Raw genomic sequence first — 17,441 nt, 5'->3', positions numbered from 1 at the left:
AATCATAAGGAAATGACCAATAGGATAGGATTTGTTTGGGATATAACCATGGTTGTCACGTCGATGAGTCGAGGCGAGTCGATAGACCTCCCGCTAGTCGACTAGTCCGTAGACTAGTCGTGGACTAGTCGCTAAAAAATATATATTTCTTATAAATTAAAAATTTATTATATACATATAAACACATACATATATTTGTATTATGTACCTTCCATAAAATTTTATTCCGGATTCTAAGGAATTAAAAATCAGACACCTAAAGAGAATGTGGAAAAGCGAATAGTTAACAACAAAGCAAAGTACACACGATCAAGTAAAATATGTATCAAGCTAACAATCGATATTTTCTCAAAAAAAAAAAAAGCTAACAATCGATAAATATCAATTATGTGATACTGATGTGATGTGGCAGTACAGTAAACAAATAACAAAATTTATGCAAAATTGATCATGCATAATGCAAATTGCAAGAAATCAGTCGACTAGTCCGTGGTCCAAACTCGACTAGTCGACTAGTGAATTGCAAAAAAACAGTCGACTAGTCGGTGGTCCAAACTCGACTAGTCGACTAGTCAACGACTAGTCGACCGCTTAGTCGACCAAGCGACCAAAATATCAACATTCACCTAGTCGACATGTTGAGTCGACATCCATTCACCGCTTAGTGCCGCTTGGTCGACTAGTCGCGACTAGTCGACCGACATGACAACTATGGATATAACTATCCACACTAATTAATTACTAATATCAATCTCCCAGAATCCTTATTCTTGCTGAATGAGCTCAGGAGTTGCTGATTATTTGTTGAAAACCTCCAGGGCTCCAATTACCCGGCTAAATCTTTCAGAGACAAAATCTTTTTGGTAGTAAGTTATACAAGGGTTGAGAACTAAATAACCAAATTGATGCTAAATGCAAAAGTGATGAACTAAAACCATCATAAACCTGCCATAGTCAGTCAAGCAACAGGATACCTATGATCTTCCCAAGAATTCAACACATGTAATAACAAATATGTAAAGTAGTTCCTCATTAGTAAACAATGTTGCAAGGTATCCAAGAACATATATAGATTCCATCTAGTAATCATTCAAACAAGAGAAATCAAGAAAGGAGGCTTCTACATCAAAAAAAAGAGAGAGACAACAGAACCAAATCAAACAATTTAATCCTCCTCTTCTCCTTCGTTTTCAGCAATGTTAAAGTATCGCAACTCGTAAACATTTCGGTCTTTGTTGGAGGCAATAACCCTCAACCAATCCCTCACATTGTTCTTCTTCAGGTACTTCTTTGTCAAGTATTTCAAATACCTATGGAGCATAAAAGAAAAGGAGCAAGATGTTTATTAACTTCAGGACTCAATTTTAAACAGGAAGCAAAAAACAGCAACTTCAAATATATCTAACAAATTGTAAATTCCTAGAGATATATACCAGCGGAGGAAAAATTCCAAAACACACTAACTCAGTTTCAAACCATGACAACATAGTAGAAAACAATACAGGTATGCAGCTCATAATACAACCCTAAATCCAAGACTAGAGTCCAAGACCTGAAACTATCGGCAATCTGTTAGATTCTTTTACATTTACATAGTTACAATAGACACACTTCTTTGTTTGCATGTTCACTCTACAAGAATGTTGCACAAAAAAAAAAATAAAAAATACAAGTAATTTAAAACCAATGCATTTTATAACCATATTACAGAGTCATGCTAGCAAAAGAATCATACACGGAAACAGCACAATCACACAACAACCGTAATTCTAAGTTGTTATCACAAACAAAGTCCGCAAAGGTAAGCTAACTAACAATACATTTCTGACAAGTTGCATCACTTATCAGTGTGAAAATCGAAGGATTCAAACTACATCGCATAAACTATTCAAATCATCTAATTAAATTCCACACAAAAAACAAATCCAAAATATTCACAGCCCCGAAGCATAAATGCGCATGAATCGATTCGAAAAGATTAGTAATTGGCGAAAAGTGAGACTACCTCTTGGAGAAGGTACTGTCGGAGGTGACAGTGATCTTGCTCTTCTCACGCACGACGGTGACGGAGTCTCCGAGAGCTCCGGCTTTCCCGCCGACCTTAATTCTCTCCTGCAGAAACTTCTCGAGAGAAGCGATGTCCATGATCTTATCTTCCACAGGCTTTCCGCAGTCGATCACGAACGTCGCTCCCTTCTTCTTCCCCCCCTTTCCGGCGCCTCCGGTGACTTTGCTCATCTTTACTCTTCTCTGTTAATTAAATTAACACGAATCAATTCAATTCTCCAATTTTGAATGCGAGAGCAGTAGATGAATACTTACAGATTTTGTGTGTGGGGAGAGATTGGATTACCTGGTGGAAATGTGAAGCGGCCGTCAGCAATTCGATACGGAGGAATGGGGAGAAATAGGTTATAAGAGGAGGTGAGTGTTTTCTAGGGTTTTGCTTTTAGCTTACTAGAGTGGGCTGGGTTGGAGGAGTTATACGATTTGGGCTTCAAGGATAGTGTCCTTAATGATGAAACGTCTGTAGCCCAGAAACTGCAAATACTTACCAATGAATTGTATACGATTTTTTTTTGGAACGTCCCACCAATTATATACATTCCAAAAATAATAAATTTTTATAATATAAAACCTATTACACCAGCTACTTCCTTCCCCTATCTCCCTTCTATCCCTATCTCAAATCTATTAGAATATTAAATATAAACGAATCCCACCACTATGCCCATTTTTCAACTAACTTTACTCGTTTTTTACACAATTTTTTGATCTCCGTTACCATTTGTATACAAATGACTGGGACGGAGGGAGTATTATGATTTGAAGTTGTGACCCTTTTTTTTTCCGCCAAGTATTTGAAGTTGTGACCTGTGAGAAATAAATTATATAAATCAAACAAGATATCGCAGTAAATATGATAATAAAAATTCTGCTATCTAACTGATTCAACTAAATATTTAAAAACTCAAATTCTATTATTTAATAATATATTTATATGTAATAATATTTTCTCCATCTCTAAATAATTGTTTATTTTGACTTTTTACTTGTGAAATTGATTATAATTTGACTGAAATTTTTATATATTATATAATTTGAAAAAATAAAATATATAGTTATTAAAATATCTAATCTGTTTTAAAATGTAGCATTCGGTTTTCTAAATGATAAATGAATGAATTTTATATATTTAATCAAAAATGACCCATTTAACTCGCAGAAAATTGAAATAGACCATAAAAGGGAACGCCTGACTATAACGTAAATGCCAGCTGTAGATTCTGATCTAAGAGGCATAATCACAAATTCTCCCCTCTTCGGAGTCGAACATGTGATAAATAGGATACAAATCCTTTTTTAACCAGCTGAACCAACCTTTGCGGGCACATAATTTGAAGTTTATATGAAAATAAAGTATGCAATCTTTTTATTAAATTAATTTTAAGATATAATTATCTAAATAAATGCATGAAACTAAATTTTAATATATAATTAACTAAACAATTAAGATTAATTTTTACGTTTTTTATTAGATTATAATTATTTTTGAATAATATTGAAATGTTTTCTTTTTTAATAAATTTTATTTATGTGAATATTTTTATATCACCAAGTTTTTTAAAATTTTAAGAATTTTTTTTCCTTCAGTCTTTTTTATTAATGTGTCACGTGTTCTCGACCCGCAACAGATAGAGGAGGATTTATTTAATCACATAGTTTGGGTTCGTAGAATATGGCACCCTTGGGTCATTCTATTTGATTGTATCGAAGCCGTGGAGATTAGTGATGAAGTTGATATCATTTATCCAATTCAATCATGAATTTGATAATTAACCCATTCAACTAGTACTACTAGTTCAATTTAAAAGCGAAGGAATCCAAGTAGGTAAACAACTTAATTACAGTAATTAAGTACTATTATGACAGCAATGAGGCAAATACCACTCATCTTCCCAACCACTACTTCTTGTTATTGAACGTAAAACATGTTCACTCTTATGCTGACACGCATCCCCATGTTTAGGGAGAAAATCGGGATTGGTCTCTTGGTGACATGCACATATACATGTAATAACATGCGTATGGAGTGAAGTAACGTAGAGAAAGAGAACGGATCCACTGTCTTGATCAATGATCAATGCTGTGCTGCATGTACTCTACGTACCCATCATTTTACATTTACACACTCTGCTTGATCCTTACAATACGATTTGATTCAAAATTTCGTCCTTGACGTTATGAATATTGTAACTGCCCTATTGTCAACCACCATATCCTAAAGTCCAGATTTCATTCAATATCAGCATTTATTTTCCATATTTTCACACTCTTCTCTCTTTAATTTTTTTATTCTTACCAGCTACTCACCTCTTTTTAAATTCTCACAAACAAAGGGTTCTTTCTTTTACAAACATCCTTGACACTGCATCTTCTTCTTTCTGCCCTCTTTCTTGGCTCAAGACTTGTCAGAAATGGATGTGGAATATTATGAGGTGGGGGTCTTTTATTTTTCACTTTATAATAATTTTTCTTGAATTGAGACGCGCAAGAAATCCGTCTTAACTTATTAGTCGTAAATAGACCTGTTTGTTATAGTACTGATCTTTTGACAAATGTGATCTATAAATGTTTGTGCTGTACGTTCAGGAATATGTTAGAAATTCCAGAGGAGTGAAGCTTTTTACTTGCAGATGGCTGCCTGTTTCTTCTCCAAAAGCCCTTGTCTTTCTTTGCCATGGTCTGCACTTTCTTTCTTCTCACTAGATCAACTTAAACACACACACACACACACAGCTTATTTATATTATTATATCTGATTTTTGTATGATGAGACCTGAGAGTGCAGGATATGGCATGGAGTGCAGTGATTTCATGAAAGGTAATTTAATTTCTCCTTCTTGGTGATTTTGTTTCACTTGTTTCATAACCTGTCTTTCCATTTCAAATTACATTTGCAATTCATCAGCTCAATTTGCTACAGTATCTTGTAAGGACTAATGAGGATTAAATTGACTTAAATACTTGATAAAAATATAAATATTTCTTAAGTGCACTTGTCTAGGACTCTAAGCAATGCAATACTGTATCAGTTTGTTAATAGTCATACCAATAATTCTCTTTTTTCAACCAGGTTTGGTTCTTGTTGGTCTGCAATTGTCAATTGGTTTTGCATTGTCATATGCAGTGCCATTTGATTACTATGCTCGATCTTTATTTCCTATGAAATTATATCTTTTTTATCAAGATTATTGATCATTAATTGAAATTAAAAGTTTATTATTGGAAAGGGGAGAATATATATATATATATATATATATATATATATATATATATATATATATATATATATATGGTTGCACTCCACACAGAACACTTTAAAAAAAGAACAACACAGAACACTGTCATAACACTTCATTTTTCACAAATAATTATTTGTTAAGGTTATAACTACATAGCTAAACACTAATTAAAGTTAATAGATGAAATCTAACATCTAAACTCATCCAAATTATTGATATGAAATATTATAGAATCGAGAACAGAATCCAGAATAAAATCCAGAATAGAATCATATAAATATATTTTTTGCACGATTATTTTACATAGAATCATGTTATTTTTAATAAATATTTATTATTAAACATCGTGGATACTATTATCATTCATAATAAAATGTTATTCAGCTTAAAATTTGAATTTAATTCAAGTTTTAGATGAGATTCTATATTTGATTCTAAAGTGTTCTGTGTTGTTCTTTTTTTAACTGTGTTCTGTTTTGAGCAATGGCCCATATATATATATATATATATATATATATATATATATTTGTTTGTTTTTTTTATTTTTTGATTAAATATATATTTGTTGAGACTCGACTGTATTAATGTTCATAACCAATTCACCGACCTAGTAAATACCAGCACTTATGTCATTTATTTCACCATTGATGTTACTTTCTCTTCTCATTTCGACATTGCTGTACTGGTTGGTGTGAGGCCTTTATTTGTTACCCACAAGAGTGAAACTACCATCTTTTCACTTCACATTTATGTTTCCATCCAATGTGCAATTTCTTGTCTTGCAATATGTTGTATTTACTAAAATTATTGTACTGTAATCGTATAAGTTACTCCTTCTGTCCCTCTCAGGTTTTACGGGTTTTTTTGCATTGCTTGTGGATTATATGGTGTATATAAATTATATTTTCATAAGTTACTTTTAGAATTTCCTTTATCGTATAAGCACTTAAACATTGAAATTTTTATTCAATTTTTTCAAGTAACCTGTGAAACTACATTTTATAGGAGTTTTAAAATGTGTTTTCAGCCCCGAGCCCTGAGGTAAACAAAGGACAGGGGGAGTATAACTTAAGCGTGGTAGTTATGTTGGTTAGCTAACACCATCACTTGTTGACAATTGCCTGATAAAAAATAAACTGTCTTATGGCTCAACTAATCACATCTCGATGCTCTATAATTAAGGTTGCGGGACAAGGTTGGCCAACTACGGCTATGCTGTGGTGGGGATTGATTATGAAGGCCATGGACGATCCATGGGAGCTCGTTGTTACATCAAGAAGTTTGAAAACATTGTCAATGACTGTAGCGACTTCTTTAAATCTATTTGTGGTAAGTTACCTAACAACTTCACTTCATTTATCATATCGTCTTTTAGTAGCCAAGACCAAGCTATGTGATTATGAACAAAAAATAAATTCATTCATTCATTTTCTCAAAGTAATTGACAGTCAATGATAATAGAGTGTAGAATGTGGATCAATGATATAAAAACTCACCACCTGTATGTCTTTACCGAAAACTCGGTCCAGCAGATAGTTTTCCGAGGGCCTCTGACAGGATTATGCTTAAGTACTTTACTTTCCGGTGTCTGCAGACATATAATACAGATGAGATAACAAACATATAATGGTGGAGGTGCTTATTTAATTTACATAAAAATGGTAAACTAATTCAATGCACGTTATTCACTAGAGTCCGATAGCCATTCAATCCGGCACATAATGTTACTTGTTAGATTTCTAACTATAGTGTCAGGACTATAGACTAGAGGGAGCATTTAATTGATGATGAAAAAATATTTGCATGGACATCAGGTAAGGAGGAGTACAAAGATAAGAGAAGGTTCCTGTATGGAGAGTCGATGGGCGGGGCTGTGGCTCTGCTTATTCACAAAAGCGACCCTGCATTCTGGCACGGAGCAGTTCTTGTGGCTCCAATGTGTAAGGTGGGCGTTGTAGACTTGTACCACATTGTTCCTGTTAATGTTGCCTAACAACAAAATTATTCAGAATACCCAATTATCAATGACATTGCTAATGTGAATTGATTAGCTATTAAAGTATCATTTTTTTCCCTCAGATATCTGAGAAGGTGAAACCACATCCAGTAGTCATAAGCATGTTAACTACTGTCGAAGATATTATACCCAAGTGGAAAATAGTTCCCACAAAGGATGTTATTGAAGCATCTTTCAAGGACCCTGTTAAGCGAGAAGAGGTAAGTTTTCTTCAACTGATAACCAACTTTCTGAACTGCAATAACTAAAAGACTACAGCTTTTCTGATCTCTCTTTCTCTTAATTGTGCAGATACGAGGTAATAGACTAATTTACCAAGAGAAACCCCGACTGAAAACAGCTCTAGAAATGCTACGAACTAGCATGAACCTTGAGGATAGCTTAAGTCAGGTCCTTGTTTATTTAATTCTCTGTTGATCTAGTTTACTGTCAGATGTACAGTTAATAGTAATTCATAAAACTGCAAGTAAATTATACATAGCGAAGGCGTTAATCAGGTAAGAAGGCATTTAGGAAGACGAGACCTGACAAAAGCAACCGTATAATCATTCAGTGATACAACTATATAATGTAGAAGTAGTTTTCGGATGTCACTTGTAAAGAATAATGTGACCACAGAAAACCAAGCATTCTGTGAGAGTCTAATTTCGACTAGCTAGTTCTTATTGTGAAGATAAGTTTAGGGGCCTACACTGTCAAGCATGGTACTTGCTTCAGTTTATCACTCTTAGTAGAATAATTCACTGATCCATTTGCCCGCCAAATTCTATCAAAACTAATTAGTATCCTCTTTCACTCGATTCTATTAGTTGCATATTATGTTGTAAGACCACACAACTACTTTAAATATGTACAAGGGGCCTCTTATTGTGTTCTGTGTTGAATCTATAACTAAGTCTAGCAGGGATATAATTAATAAAATTGAAATGTCATCTGTGACTCTGAGTGATTACCAGTATTTCTAAATTCTGAGTACCGGATAAATGGATTTTGGGCAGGTGACTTTACCCTTTTTTGTGCTACATGGAGAGGCAGATACAGTAACTGATCCAGACGTAAGTCGGGCATTATATGAGCTAGCGGGTAGTGTTGACAAGACCATGAAATTGTACCCAGGAATGTGGCACGGTCTGACATCAGGAGAACCGGATAACAACATTGAGGCTGTATTTAAAGACATCACCGCGTGGCTGGACAAGAGGTCTGAAGGTGATGGTATGGTACCGCTGGCTGAGAATTTTCAGCACAATTCTAGCCCTGTTGTGACTGAGAGAGTAACAGCTGCAAAATGGTCGAGAAGTATAACTGGACAGAAGCAACATAAAAAACGCTTGGGTGGAAGATATTTGTGTGGGTGGAAAGGAAGCCAAATGCACCATAACTACGAAATGCAGGCGTAACGAGGCTATTTTCTTTGGTTCTTGTTTTTGTTTAATCATAAGAAACTTAAGCAGAACATCTGAATATGTGGTATACTGTTATGTGGAAACTGCTGGGATTGTTCTTGATTATGTTCAGGTAATTTTACTTTCTTTGGTGATTAGTACATCAACTTGGAACCAGAAGGTGGGCGGAGTATGAGATCTATCAAAAAATGAAAGGGAAAGTATGAAAATGAGAACAAATTATTTATTTTATCAGTATTGTAAAAAGTATGGATCAGGCTTAATTAATAAGAGTCGGAAACAAGAATTAATCGGAAATTTTATCAAAAAAATAAATTAATTAGAGATTAGTGGGATGTAATCGAAAATCGAAAATGTAATCTATTCGACAATTCACGAAACAGATATTATTGATTAATAATTTTGAAATAATGATTTTATCCTCCGATATTTCCGAATATGATATTAGAAACAGAAACCAGGTAAATGTTCAGACTATATAATATACAATTTCATTTAAACAAGTGTAAGTGACATGTTTGAGACTATTGGCTACTCTCTCTTATGATGGAAGTACCAAATTACAGAAGATAAAGTTGGATAACTAATACAATACGTGAATTATAGGTTTTTTATTTTTCAAGTCCATATCCTATTTTTCTTAATACTACTATTTTTAACTTAAATCTGTTGTTGTTATATGCAATACGAAACAGTATCTTTTCCAACGAAATTGACTAAATTTTTTTAATCTAACCTGTTAAAAATATATCCATATTCCAATCCTATATTTTTTTCAAACAATTTTGTTTAATGAATTATTATTATGAATTAAAAATATATGAAAATCAATTATAAATCATTAAGAATAAAATATACAATTTAATACTGAAAATGAATATATGTTTATAGTAATTTTTTTAATCAGCTTGGTCGGATTGGTCTAAAAGAAAAGGAAACTCATGCACAACCCATTATAATCGGGTTCATATTTGTTTGAATTTAAAGTTTAAACAGTGGGTATGGGTCAGCCATAAACAGGGTCGGGCTGGTGTCGTTAACCCGTGTCCAGCCGCACCTGTACGCTGTATCTATGATTCGGGTCCTCTAAATTGAATCATATCGGGGGGGTTTTCTAGGGTTTCTGAAATCTCTTGCTTCAAAAATGGCTTCTTCAAATGGCTTCAAGCTTCTCCGATTGCTCTCTCGTCAGTCTCTCCGTCCCACATTCCTCCATGATTCTTCTCCAATCTCCGTAATTTTCACTCTCCCTCTCTATTTTGCTGTTACATTTGTTATTTAAGCTAAAGTTCAGATTTTTACTAATCGTTATTGTACATTTGATTCACTATATGTATAACAGTGTATATATGTTTGCGAAAGTTTGAATTTTTAGAGATCTTCATTACAAATATAATTCATTTGGTGTATGTACGTGTAAAAGTCTAGATTTTTACTCATCTTTGTTGTGTAATTTATTACTCATGTGGATGTTTGTAGGTGTATGAGTTGTTTCGAAAATTTGATTTTTAGTTTCTTGCTCTGTTAAATATTGATACAATGTTGGTTCCTATTGGCACTTGAACGCATCAAATTCATGTTATTGTTTCGTCGATACAGACTGGACAACCTTTCCTTGCTTTTCGGAAATTTTCAACTTCAATATTAACTCCAGAATCAAGTGAAGGAACATTTCCCTCTGATTTGTTATCCAGGGGGCAAGTTTTAACTCCAGAACGTAAGATAGGTATGTCGAAGGTTTTTGTTAAAAGGTGATTGTTACATATATATACATGCTTGTCACCATGTTGAAAGATTCTTTCCATGTAATATATCAATAAACCATCATCCAGTAGAAACTCCAGTGCATATATGATTATGACGAGACTCTGTGAACAAACTTGGTAAGAGTCCTTTTTCTCATCTGTGTGACTACTTGTTTTTGTGGAACTCGTAGTTTCTTACCTATTGATGATATATATTTTATTTACAAATATATCCTAATCCAGCAACAGTGAAATGAATAAGACTGCCTTGGAATTTTCCTAGGCCCTCCCTCTGCTACCTAGTACTTCAGTCTTTTATCCGCGTGCAGATTTAGGATACTATTTTGAATTTATTAAAATATCTGGTTTTATGTGTGGTTGGGTAGTGCCATCTCCAAATTTGAGCAGTTTAGGCTAGCACTTTGGGGGGGGGGGGGGGGGGGGGGTTTTATTTTTTTTGTTGATCCTTAAGAAGTTATTATTGTTTTTTACCAGCACCCTTTTTTTTTTACGAAGCCCTTCACTAAAATTCTATTAAGTCTCATAGACTTGTCAAATTTTATCTGATTTGATTCATTCATCATATTGCAGGACTCTATCAGGATTTGGTAATTCCCGTTACCAATTTTAATAATGAAGATAAGGGCTATATGGTTTTGGCTGGCGATGTTTTTGATGTTCCTATTAGAAAGGATATTATTCACCGGGTTGTAAGATGGCAGCTTGCAAAACGACAACAGGTATTACCGCACAACTTTTGTGGCTTGTATTATAGGAACTTAGCTGGAGACTTATATGTTGTCCAGGAAAACATAAATAGTGATATGTTATGCTAAAATTATTGGAGGCACTCGCTTTCATTTTCACTTAGTTTATAATTATCACCTAATAGTTCAATGTCTTTGTTTGTGCATTAAAGGCATAATCTTTCCGCATCGCTAATTAGGCCCTCAATTTCGAGTCGTAGCTAAAAAATTTGGAATTATGTTGTCTAATATTCTCCAGGGAACTCATTCCACAAAAACCATCAGTGAGGTCAGTGGGACTGGGAGAAAACCATGGCCACAGAAGGGCACAGGTCAAGCAAGGCATGGTTCAAGACGTGGACCTCAGGTAATTGTATTACTATTTAGCTCTTCATTAACATGGGTAAGAATACTTGGACATAAATTGATAGATTTGTTTGATGGGTAACAGTGGAGACATGGTGCTACCATGCATGGTCCAAAGCCACGAAGTCATGAGATTAAGCTAAACAAGAAAGTTCGTCGACTAGGACTTAAGATAGCATTAACAGCTCGTGCAGCAGAAGGAAAGGTAATTTTCCTCACTATCTGCACCTAGCAACCTCGACTGTCTTGTACAAAGTGTGATTTTTGGAACATATAAATGGAAAACTAGCATCTTGCATCCAAAGTGTGGTTAGTATCCATGTTATCTGAGTTCGGGTGCAGGAGTCAGACATGTGTCATTCAAATTTCAATTTGTCGAATTCCCTTTCCTTAATATATCAGGATTCTTGGATATAATTTGGAATTAAACACGGGGGAGATCCGGCATTAAAGCTTAATGCTCAGGATTTGTACATTCTCTATTATTATTTTGGAAACATCTGAAATAGTGCCTAAAATAAATCTATAAATTTTATAAACATTAAATATCAAAATAATGAAATTTAAAGCAAGCTACCATCAGCCCTTATCATATTTGGACTGGACTGCTAGAGTAAATTTTCAGTATCAATATGAAGGATCAGATTCAGATCCCATACCCTTTATTGTCCCATTTAACTGCTGAAACGATATGGTTATGACATTATAAACGAACGTTTTTGGGAACAGAGCTTACAGTTTTGGCATTTCATTCATTCATTGATATGTTATAGACTATCAGGTAGAAAACCATTGTAATTAAATTGAATTCTTTACCTCTTTTCTGCAAGGAGCTGAGACCAGTAAAATATCTTTGTTAAATGCTGCAGATAATCTCAACTAAAAATTATGATTCATATAATATCCCTGCTATGCAACAATGCGTCAGCCACTTTCAGGGGGGAAATTAGATGATTAAATATCACTATCAGTCACATTTTTGCATGCGGGATGATTGTAGAATATAGAGTATCTCTCTTTTAATTATATTGATTGTATTCTACTTGGAATGATAGAGACAAAGATTGTCAAGGTTTGTTTCAGTAAGTGTGAACCCATTCGTAGTTGTAGTTTGTTACCTACTGTTTGCTTCTTATTTTTTGCTATTTACTTTATCGTCTTAGTTTCTGGTGTATTGTGAAATTTGTTTGTTTGTCGGATAATTTTGTTACTCCCTCCGTCCCTCCCATTTCTTATCGAATGGGTTGGGCACGGAGGTTAAGAAATATGAATAAAGTAGTGGAAAAGAGAAAGAAAAGTGGGTGAAGTGGTGGGACCCATTGATTTTTAATATATAAAAAGAAGATAGTGGAGTAAAAGTAGTGTGAAAAGGAAAGAAAAGGGGAGAAGTGGTGGGACCCATTGACTATTTTTGGCAAGTTTTGAAATGTAAAGAATTGGATGGGACACCCCAAAAAGGAAAGTGTAAAGAAATGGAAGGGACGGAGGGAGTACTTGTTTTCGTTTTAGAAACTTACCTTTCTCTATCAGTAATCATGTGTGCATTTGTATTCCTTTATAATTCTACAAGAAACAATAAGGATTTCAGGAAAAAACCCTGGACATTCACAAGTTCACGTTATGGTTTAAAGTCGGATGGTGAGGGTTGCAATTCCCATTATTTATTCTATTATTCTATATTTATATGTAACATGGTTGTTTCTATTTCCTCTTTGTTTAATCCTAATTATTTCTGGGAGTAAATGATTAATTTTGATATTCCTGGAACATACTTGTAAGCTGACTAGAAGTATTTGCCAAATATACAGCTAGCAATATTTGATGATCTGGATGTTCCTACACATAAGACTAAGAACATCGTAAACTATCTGAAGCATATGGAAAACACTAAGAAGCTTCTTTTGGTGGATGGAGGTCTCATCAATGAAAAATTAAAGCTGTCAACTCAAAACCTGCATTATGTCAACGTTCTGCCTTCAATCGTAAGTCCTACTTTATCTATTTTATTGCTTATTATGTCATGCAATAGAATTTTTTAAGTCCTCGGTTTCATAAATTCTATAGTACCCCATCTCATCTTTTGGTGGCCATGCCTAAACTTGCAGCACTTTGGTGTGAAAGTATATATTGGAAGAACTATTAGCATTATTTGTTTTTCTATTTGTTCTCTCTGTGCATTTGCCTCCTGTCAGCTTTACCCCTGTGCTCATGCTCTATCAGTGATTTTAATTTGCAGGGTTTGAATGTCTATAGCATATTGTTGCATGACACTCTAGTTATGTCACGTGATGCTGTCAATACAATAGTCGAGAGGATGCATACACCAATTAATCGGTAAAAGCAATATTCTGCTACAGCAGGTACTTGGAATTTGATGCCAAGTGGATCTGGTTATTTGTGGTGTAAGGAAGAGGAAAAAAGAAAGTAGTCAAAGGATCAGCAGCGCATGCGTTAGTACTTTTGGTGCCATCAAGCCGTTTAAATCCTTGGCTCACCCTTCCATATTGTAATAAACTGTGAGATATTCCTGCTCTCCGAGTAAAAAGAAATTTTAGAGGGTCAAAAGTTAATTAGGGAGGATATTATGGTTGATCGCCAGTTTGTAGTATTCTTCTGTGTTTTTACTTGAGTATTACTTTGAATTTTCCAACCATATGTTAGCGATGCATACAAAGCATGGGATGCTGATGATTCTACATGCTTAATATTTACGCCTGCTTATGCAACCCTGTGTCCTGACTGTCCATCTTGGCGAAGTGATGCTGAATTGCTGATTGTTCAATGTTGACATTAAACTACGGCACATAGTATCCCTTGGCACACCATAATGTTTACGAAAACAAGTATCACAGTGAACACGACCAAAAACGTAAACTATGTTATTCAAAAACAGAAAATTTTAAAGATAATATTTATGAGTGTACGGTCAAAATTTTTTAAAAAAAAGTCAAGCGATTAAGAGGGAGTATAATCTAATAATAACAGGAATAATAATAATAATCTTTAAATAATAAATCTAAATTTATGCTTCCGTTTCAAATTACATGTCCACTTTCAAAAAATCACATAGTTTAAGAAAAGTGGATATTCACAAATTAATTGTATTAAATGACCATAATATGTGGCATGAGTTTGATCTAGGAAATATAAATAAGAAGTATGTAGAGCATAATTGACTTTGGAACCATAATTTTGTTTTGAAAGTTGAAGTGGACAACTAATTTGAAACAAAATATTTTTTTAAAAGTGGACATATAAATTAAAACGAGGAGTATTAAATTAATTCACTGAATTCCATATTATTATTAGAATTTCGACATAAATCATGGATGCAATGAAGGACAATAAATCTGGCCCAACAAATTGAGTCCAATATTATATGCCGACCGTAGTGATTTGTAGGCCCAAAACATTTCAAGCCCAACAACATATGTAGAACCGCCCGATATATGTCGTCTCTAATTCGAGCCGAACGAAGCGTGAAGCTAATTTGAAAGCATTCGAGATCTGCTTCTGCCAACACAGGTTCCAAACCCTAACTCTGCTATTTTACACACACTCACTCACACACACAAATAGTGTCTATGTGTTTCTCATTACTCTGCCTTTTCAAAGGCTCTTAATAGTTTGATATACACAATTCCTCTCTTTTCTAAAACCCTAACGCCTCTGTTTTTTAGGGTTTCAGCTTCGTCGCACCGATTTTCTCGGATTTTTGGAGCTTTTTCTTCGGTTAAAGATGAGGTATGTTCACTCTGCTTCACTATTATAGCTACTGCTTACTTTAATTATTCGTTTTAATTACTTTAATTTAGAATATGTTATAGTAGTTAATCATGTATTGTAATTCCGATGTATTCGCAACTGGATATTTACAAATGCAGTTTTCGTGGTTTTGTTATGTTAACGGTTGTTTTAATTCTGGAATTGTAGATGACAGATGCTTTTAAGTTACCTATGTTTTATAATTGACTTGTTATATCGGCTTAATTTTTTGCGGTTACTGACTGTTTTTGTTTCGTGTTTTTCTTTGCAGTCGGCCAATGGATGAAGACGTTCCTGTAAGTTTGCTCACTTTGTTTCGTTCTGCTACTATGTTTACTGTATCTGCCCAGATTAGTGTTATTTTGGTTTCGAAATGTGCATACAGTAATTCCTTTATGACTTTATGTTTAGAGAAAATGTACGCTATGCTATTGCTGCATTCTTTCTATAATGCCTTACCACCTGTAACTAAGTGTGTGCCCTCCAAGGATAAATGTTAGTAATTTTTTTGAAATAGAAATACAATCGTATATTCGTATTAAATTTTTGAATTTATCATTATTAGTTTGAGATGTCCTTGTCAGGTACTAGTATAATTTTAAAAAGATTAAAGATCCGGTATGCTTTTTATATGAGCAAGAATATATAGAACCAAGGTCAATACTTCATGGAAGGGTGCAGGTTGCGCTAGTTATGATTTATTAGACTTGCAGCATTTTGTTTAATCCATTTTTTATCCATGATTGGAGTTCGTTATACCTCAAATCTTGTTGATGTTTCTCTATACTCCTTTATTAGCAAGAACATCCTTTCTATTCTTCTGTAGAGTATATTGCAGTTACGTTATTTATTGATATTTAAATTTTCTTCATACACTTAATTTTAAGTTGCATATATGCCCTTATAGGCAAAGACTGAGGAGGAGGACTTCAACACGGGGCCACTATCCGTGCTCATGATGAGTGTCAAAAATAACACACAGGTATGATCCTTCTATTGCTCAATTTCAAGCTCCTTTTTTTATATTACAACGATTTATTTACACTTACCTTGTAAGATATACACAGATTATGTTTCGATCAGTTTTCATTTATATTGTGCCCCATTAGGTCCTTATTAACTGCCGTAACAATAAAAAGCTTCTGGGCCGTGTGAGAGCTTTTGATCGGCACTGCAACATGGTGCTGGAAAATGTTAGGGAGATGTGGACAGAGGTTTGTTTTCGTATTAGAGTATATTATATTCTTATCCCTTTTGTTTTAATTAAAAATTTAACTAATGTTTGCCATAATGTTCCACTCAGCTTCCAAAGGCTGGTAAAGGCAAGAAGAAATCTCTTCCAATCAACAAAGAGAGGTTTATTAGCAAGATGTTCCTGCGAGGAGATTCAGTGATCATTGTCCTCAGGAACCCCAAGTGAGGTATGCAATTTTTGCAAGCAGGCCGATTAGATTTTTCATGTCTCCATGATGCCTATGATTAGGCTTAGTATGACTAATGTAGGTTGCATCCATTTGATAATATATCTTATATTTACAATAAGTTTACTCTTTGTTGTACAGATGATGAATACGAACCTGGAATCTGGAGCTACTTTGTAGTAGTAGGAAGAGTTGTACTACTTCATTATCTACTTATCTACACTCAGTGTTTTAACTTCAATGTGGTTCTTTTACCAGCTGAATAGTTTTAAGGCTTTTGTGTAATTGAAGTCTGGGAGCTGTATGATATTTGGAAGTTTTTATTCTATTGAAGTGATGCACCTCGTAGATTGTATTTTCCTTATGGTGTTTGTTTTCTCCCTTCATCCCAAGTATATGGAGCATATAAAAGGGGATGAAAATATGAGTAATATGAACCAACACTACTACAGATTTTAACTTACATAGCGCTCATTTTTTAGCTTGCATAGCTGTTTTAAGCGCTATCTAAGCCAGCGCTATGCAAGTAGAATCTACTTAAATAACACTTACGTAAGCGCTATGCTAGTATCGTAATTCAATAGCGTTTCCACAAGTGCTATGAAAGTAAGCGTTTTCCAAGTGCAAACACTTACATAGCGCTTCAATAAACGCTATATAAGTTGGATT

The 17,441-nt window shown here is 34.2% G+C and overlaps 4 protein-coding genes across 5 annotated transcripts; 3 read left to right on the top strand and 1 right to left on the bottom strand.

Moving 5' to 3' along the window:
* Positions 1 to 1,003: 1,003 nt before the first annotated feature.
* Positions 1,004 to 2,517, bottom strand: LOC108209070 (large ribosomal subunit protein eL22z). Its single transcript, XM_017379798.2, has 3 exons — positions 2,354 to 2,517; positions 2,006 to 2,250; positions 1,004 to 1,310 (listed from the first exon to the last, which is right to left on the bottom strand). Exons 2-3 carry the CDS (start codon positions 2,236 to 2,238, stop codon positions 1,166 to 1,168), a joined length of 378 nt encoding a protein of 125 aa, XP_017235287.1. The 5' UTR covers positions 2,239 to 2,250; positions 2,354 to 2,517; the 3' UTR covers positions 1,004 to 1,165.
* Positions 2,518 to 4,088: 1,571 nt separating this feature from the next.
* Positions 4,089 to 8,855, top strand: LOC108205489 (caffeoylshikimate esterase). Its single transcript, XM_017375470.2, has 8 exons — positions 4,089 to 4,499; positions 4,654 to 4,744; positions 4,853 to 4,885; positions 6,489 to 6,635; positions 7,121 to 7,251; positions 7,386 to 7,523; positions 7,615 to 7,713; positions 8,322 to 8,855. The coding sequence occupies exons 1-8, from the start codon at positions 4,479 to 4,481 to the stop codon at positions 8,721 to 8,723; spliced, it is 1,062 nt and encodes a 353-aa protein (XP_017230959.1). The 5' UTR covers positions 4,089 to 4,478; the 3' UTR covers positions 8,724 to 8,855.
* Positions 8,856 to 9,712: 857 nt separating this feature from the next.
* LOC108205490 (uncharacterized) lies at positions 9,713 to 14,236 on the top strand. The gene is made up of 7 exons (XM_017375471.2): positions 9,713 to 9,963; positions 10,329 to 10,455; positions 11,066 to 11,214; positions 11,480 to 11,587; positions 11,672 to 11,791; positions 13,395 to 13,568; positions 13,823 to 14,236. The coding sequence occupies exons 1-7, from the start codon at positions 9,874 to 9,876 to the stop codon at positions 13,922 to 13,924; spliced, it is 870 nt and encodes a 289-aa protein (XP_017230960.1). The 5' UTR covers positions 9,713 to 9,873; the 3' UTR covers positions 13,925 to 14,236.
* Positions 14,237 to 14,999: 763 nt separating this feature from the next.
* On the top strand, positions 15,000 to 17,132 carry LOC108211388 (uncharacterized). Of its 2 annotated transcripts, none has more exons than XM_017382981.2 (7): positions 15,000 to 15,111; positions 15,267 to 15,330; positions 15,623 to 15,647; positions 16,259 to 16,333; positions 16,461 to 16,565; positions 16,655 to 16,772; positions 16,914 to 17,132. In XM_017382981.2, exons 2-6 carry the CDS (start codon positions 15,326 to 15,328, stop codon positions 16,769 to 16,771), a joined length of 327 nt encoding a protein of 108 aa, XP_017238470.1. In that variant the 5' UTR covers positions 15,000 to 15,111; positions 15,267 to 15,325; the 3' UTR covers position 16,772; positions 16,914 to 17,132. The 2 variants fall into 2 exon arrangements, with proteins under 2 accessions (XP_017238470.1, XP_017238478.1); XM_017382989.2 differs by having other exon boundaries at positions 15,045 to 15,111; positions 15,275 to 15,330.
* Positions 17,133 to 17,441: the final 309 nt, after the last annotated feature.

The sequence above is a fragment of the Daucus carota genome, chromosome 1 (assembly GCF_001625215.2).
Source record: "Daucus carota subsp. sativus chromosome 1, DH1 v3.0, whole genome shotgun sequence".
Classification (NCBI taxonomy): domain Eukaryota; kingdom Viridiplantae; phylum Streptophyta; class Magnoliopsida; order Apiales; family Apiaceae; genus Daucus; species Daucus carota.
This window is presented reverse-complemented; position numbering and strand designations above follow the sequence as displayed.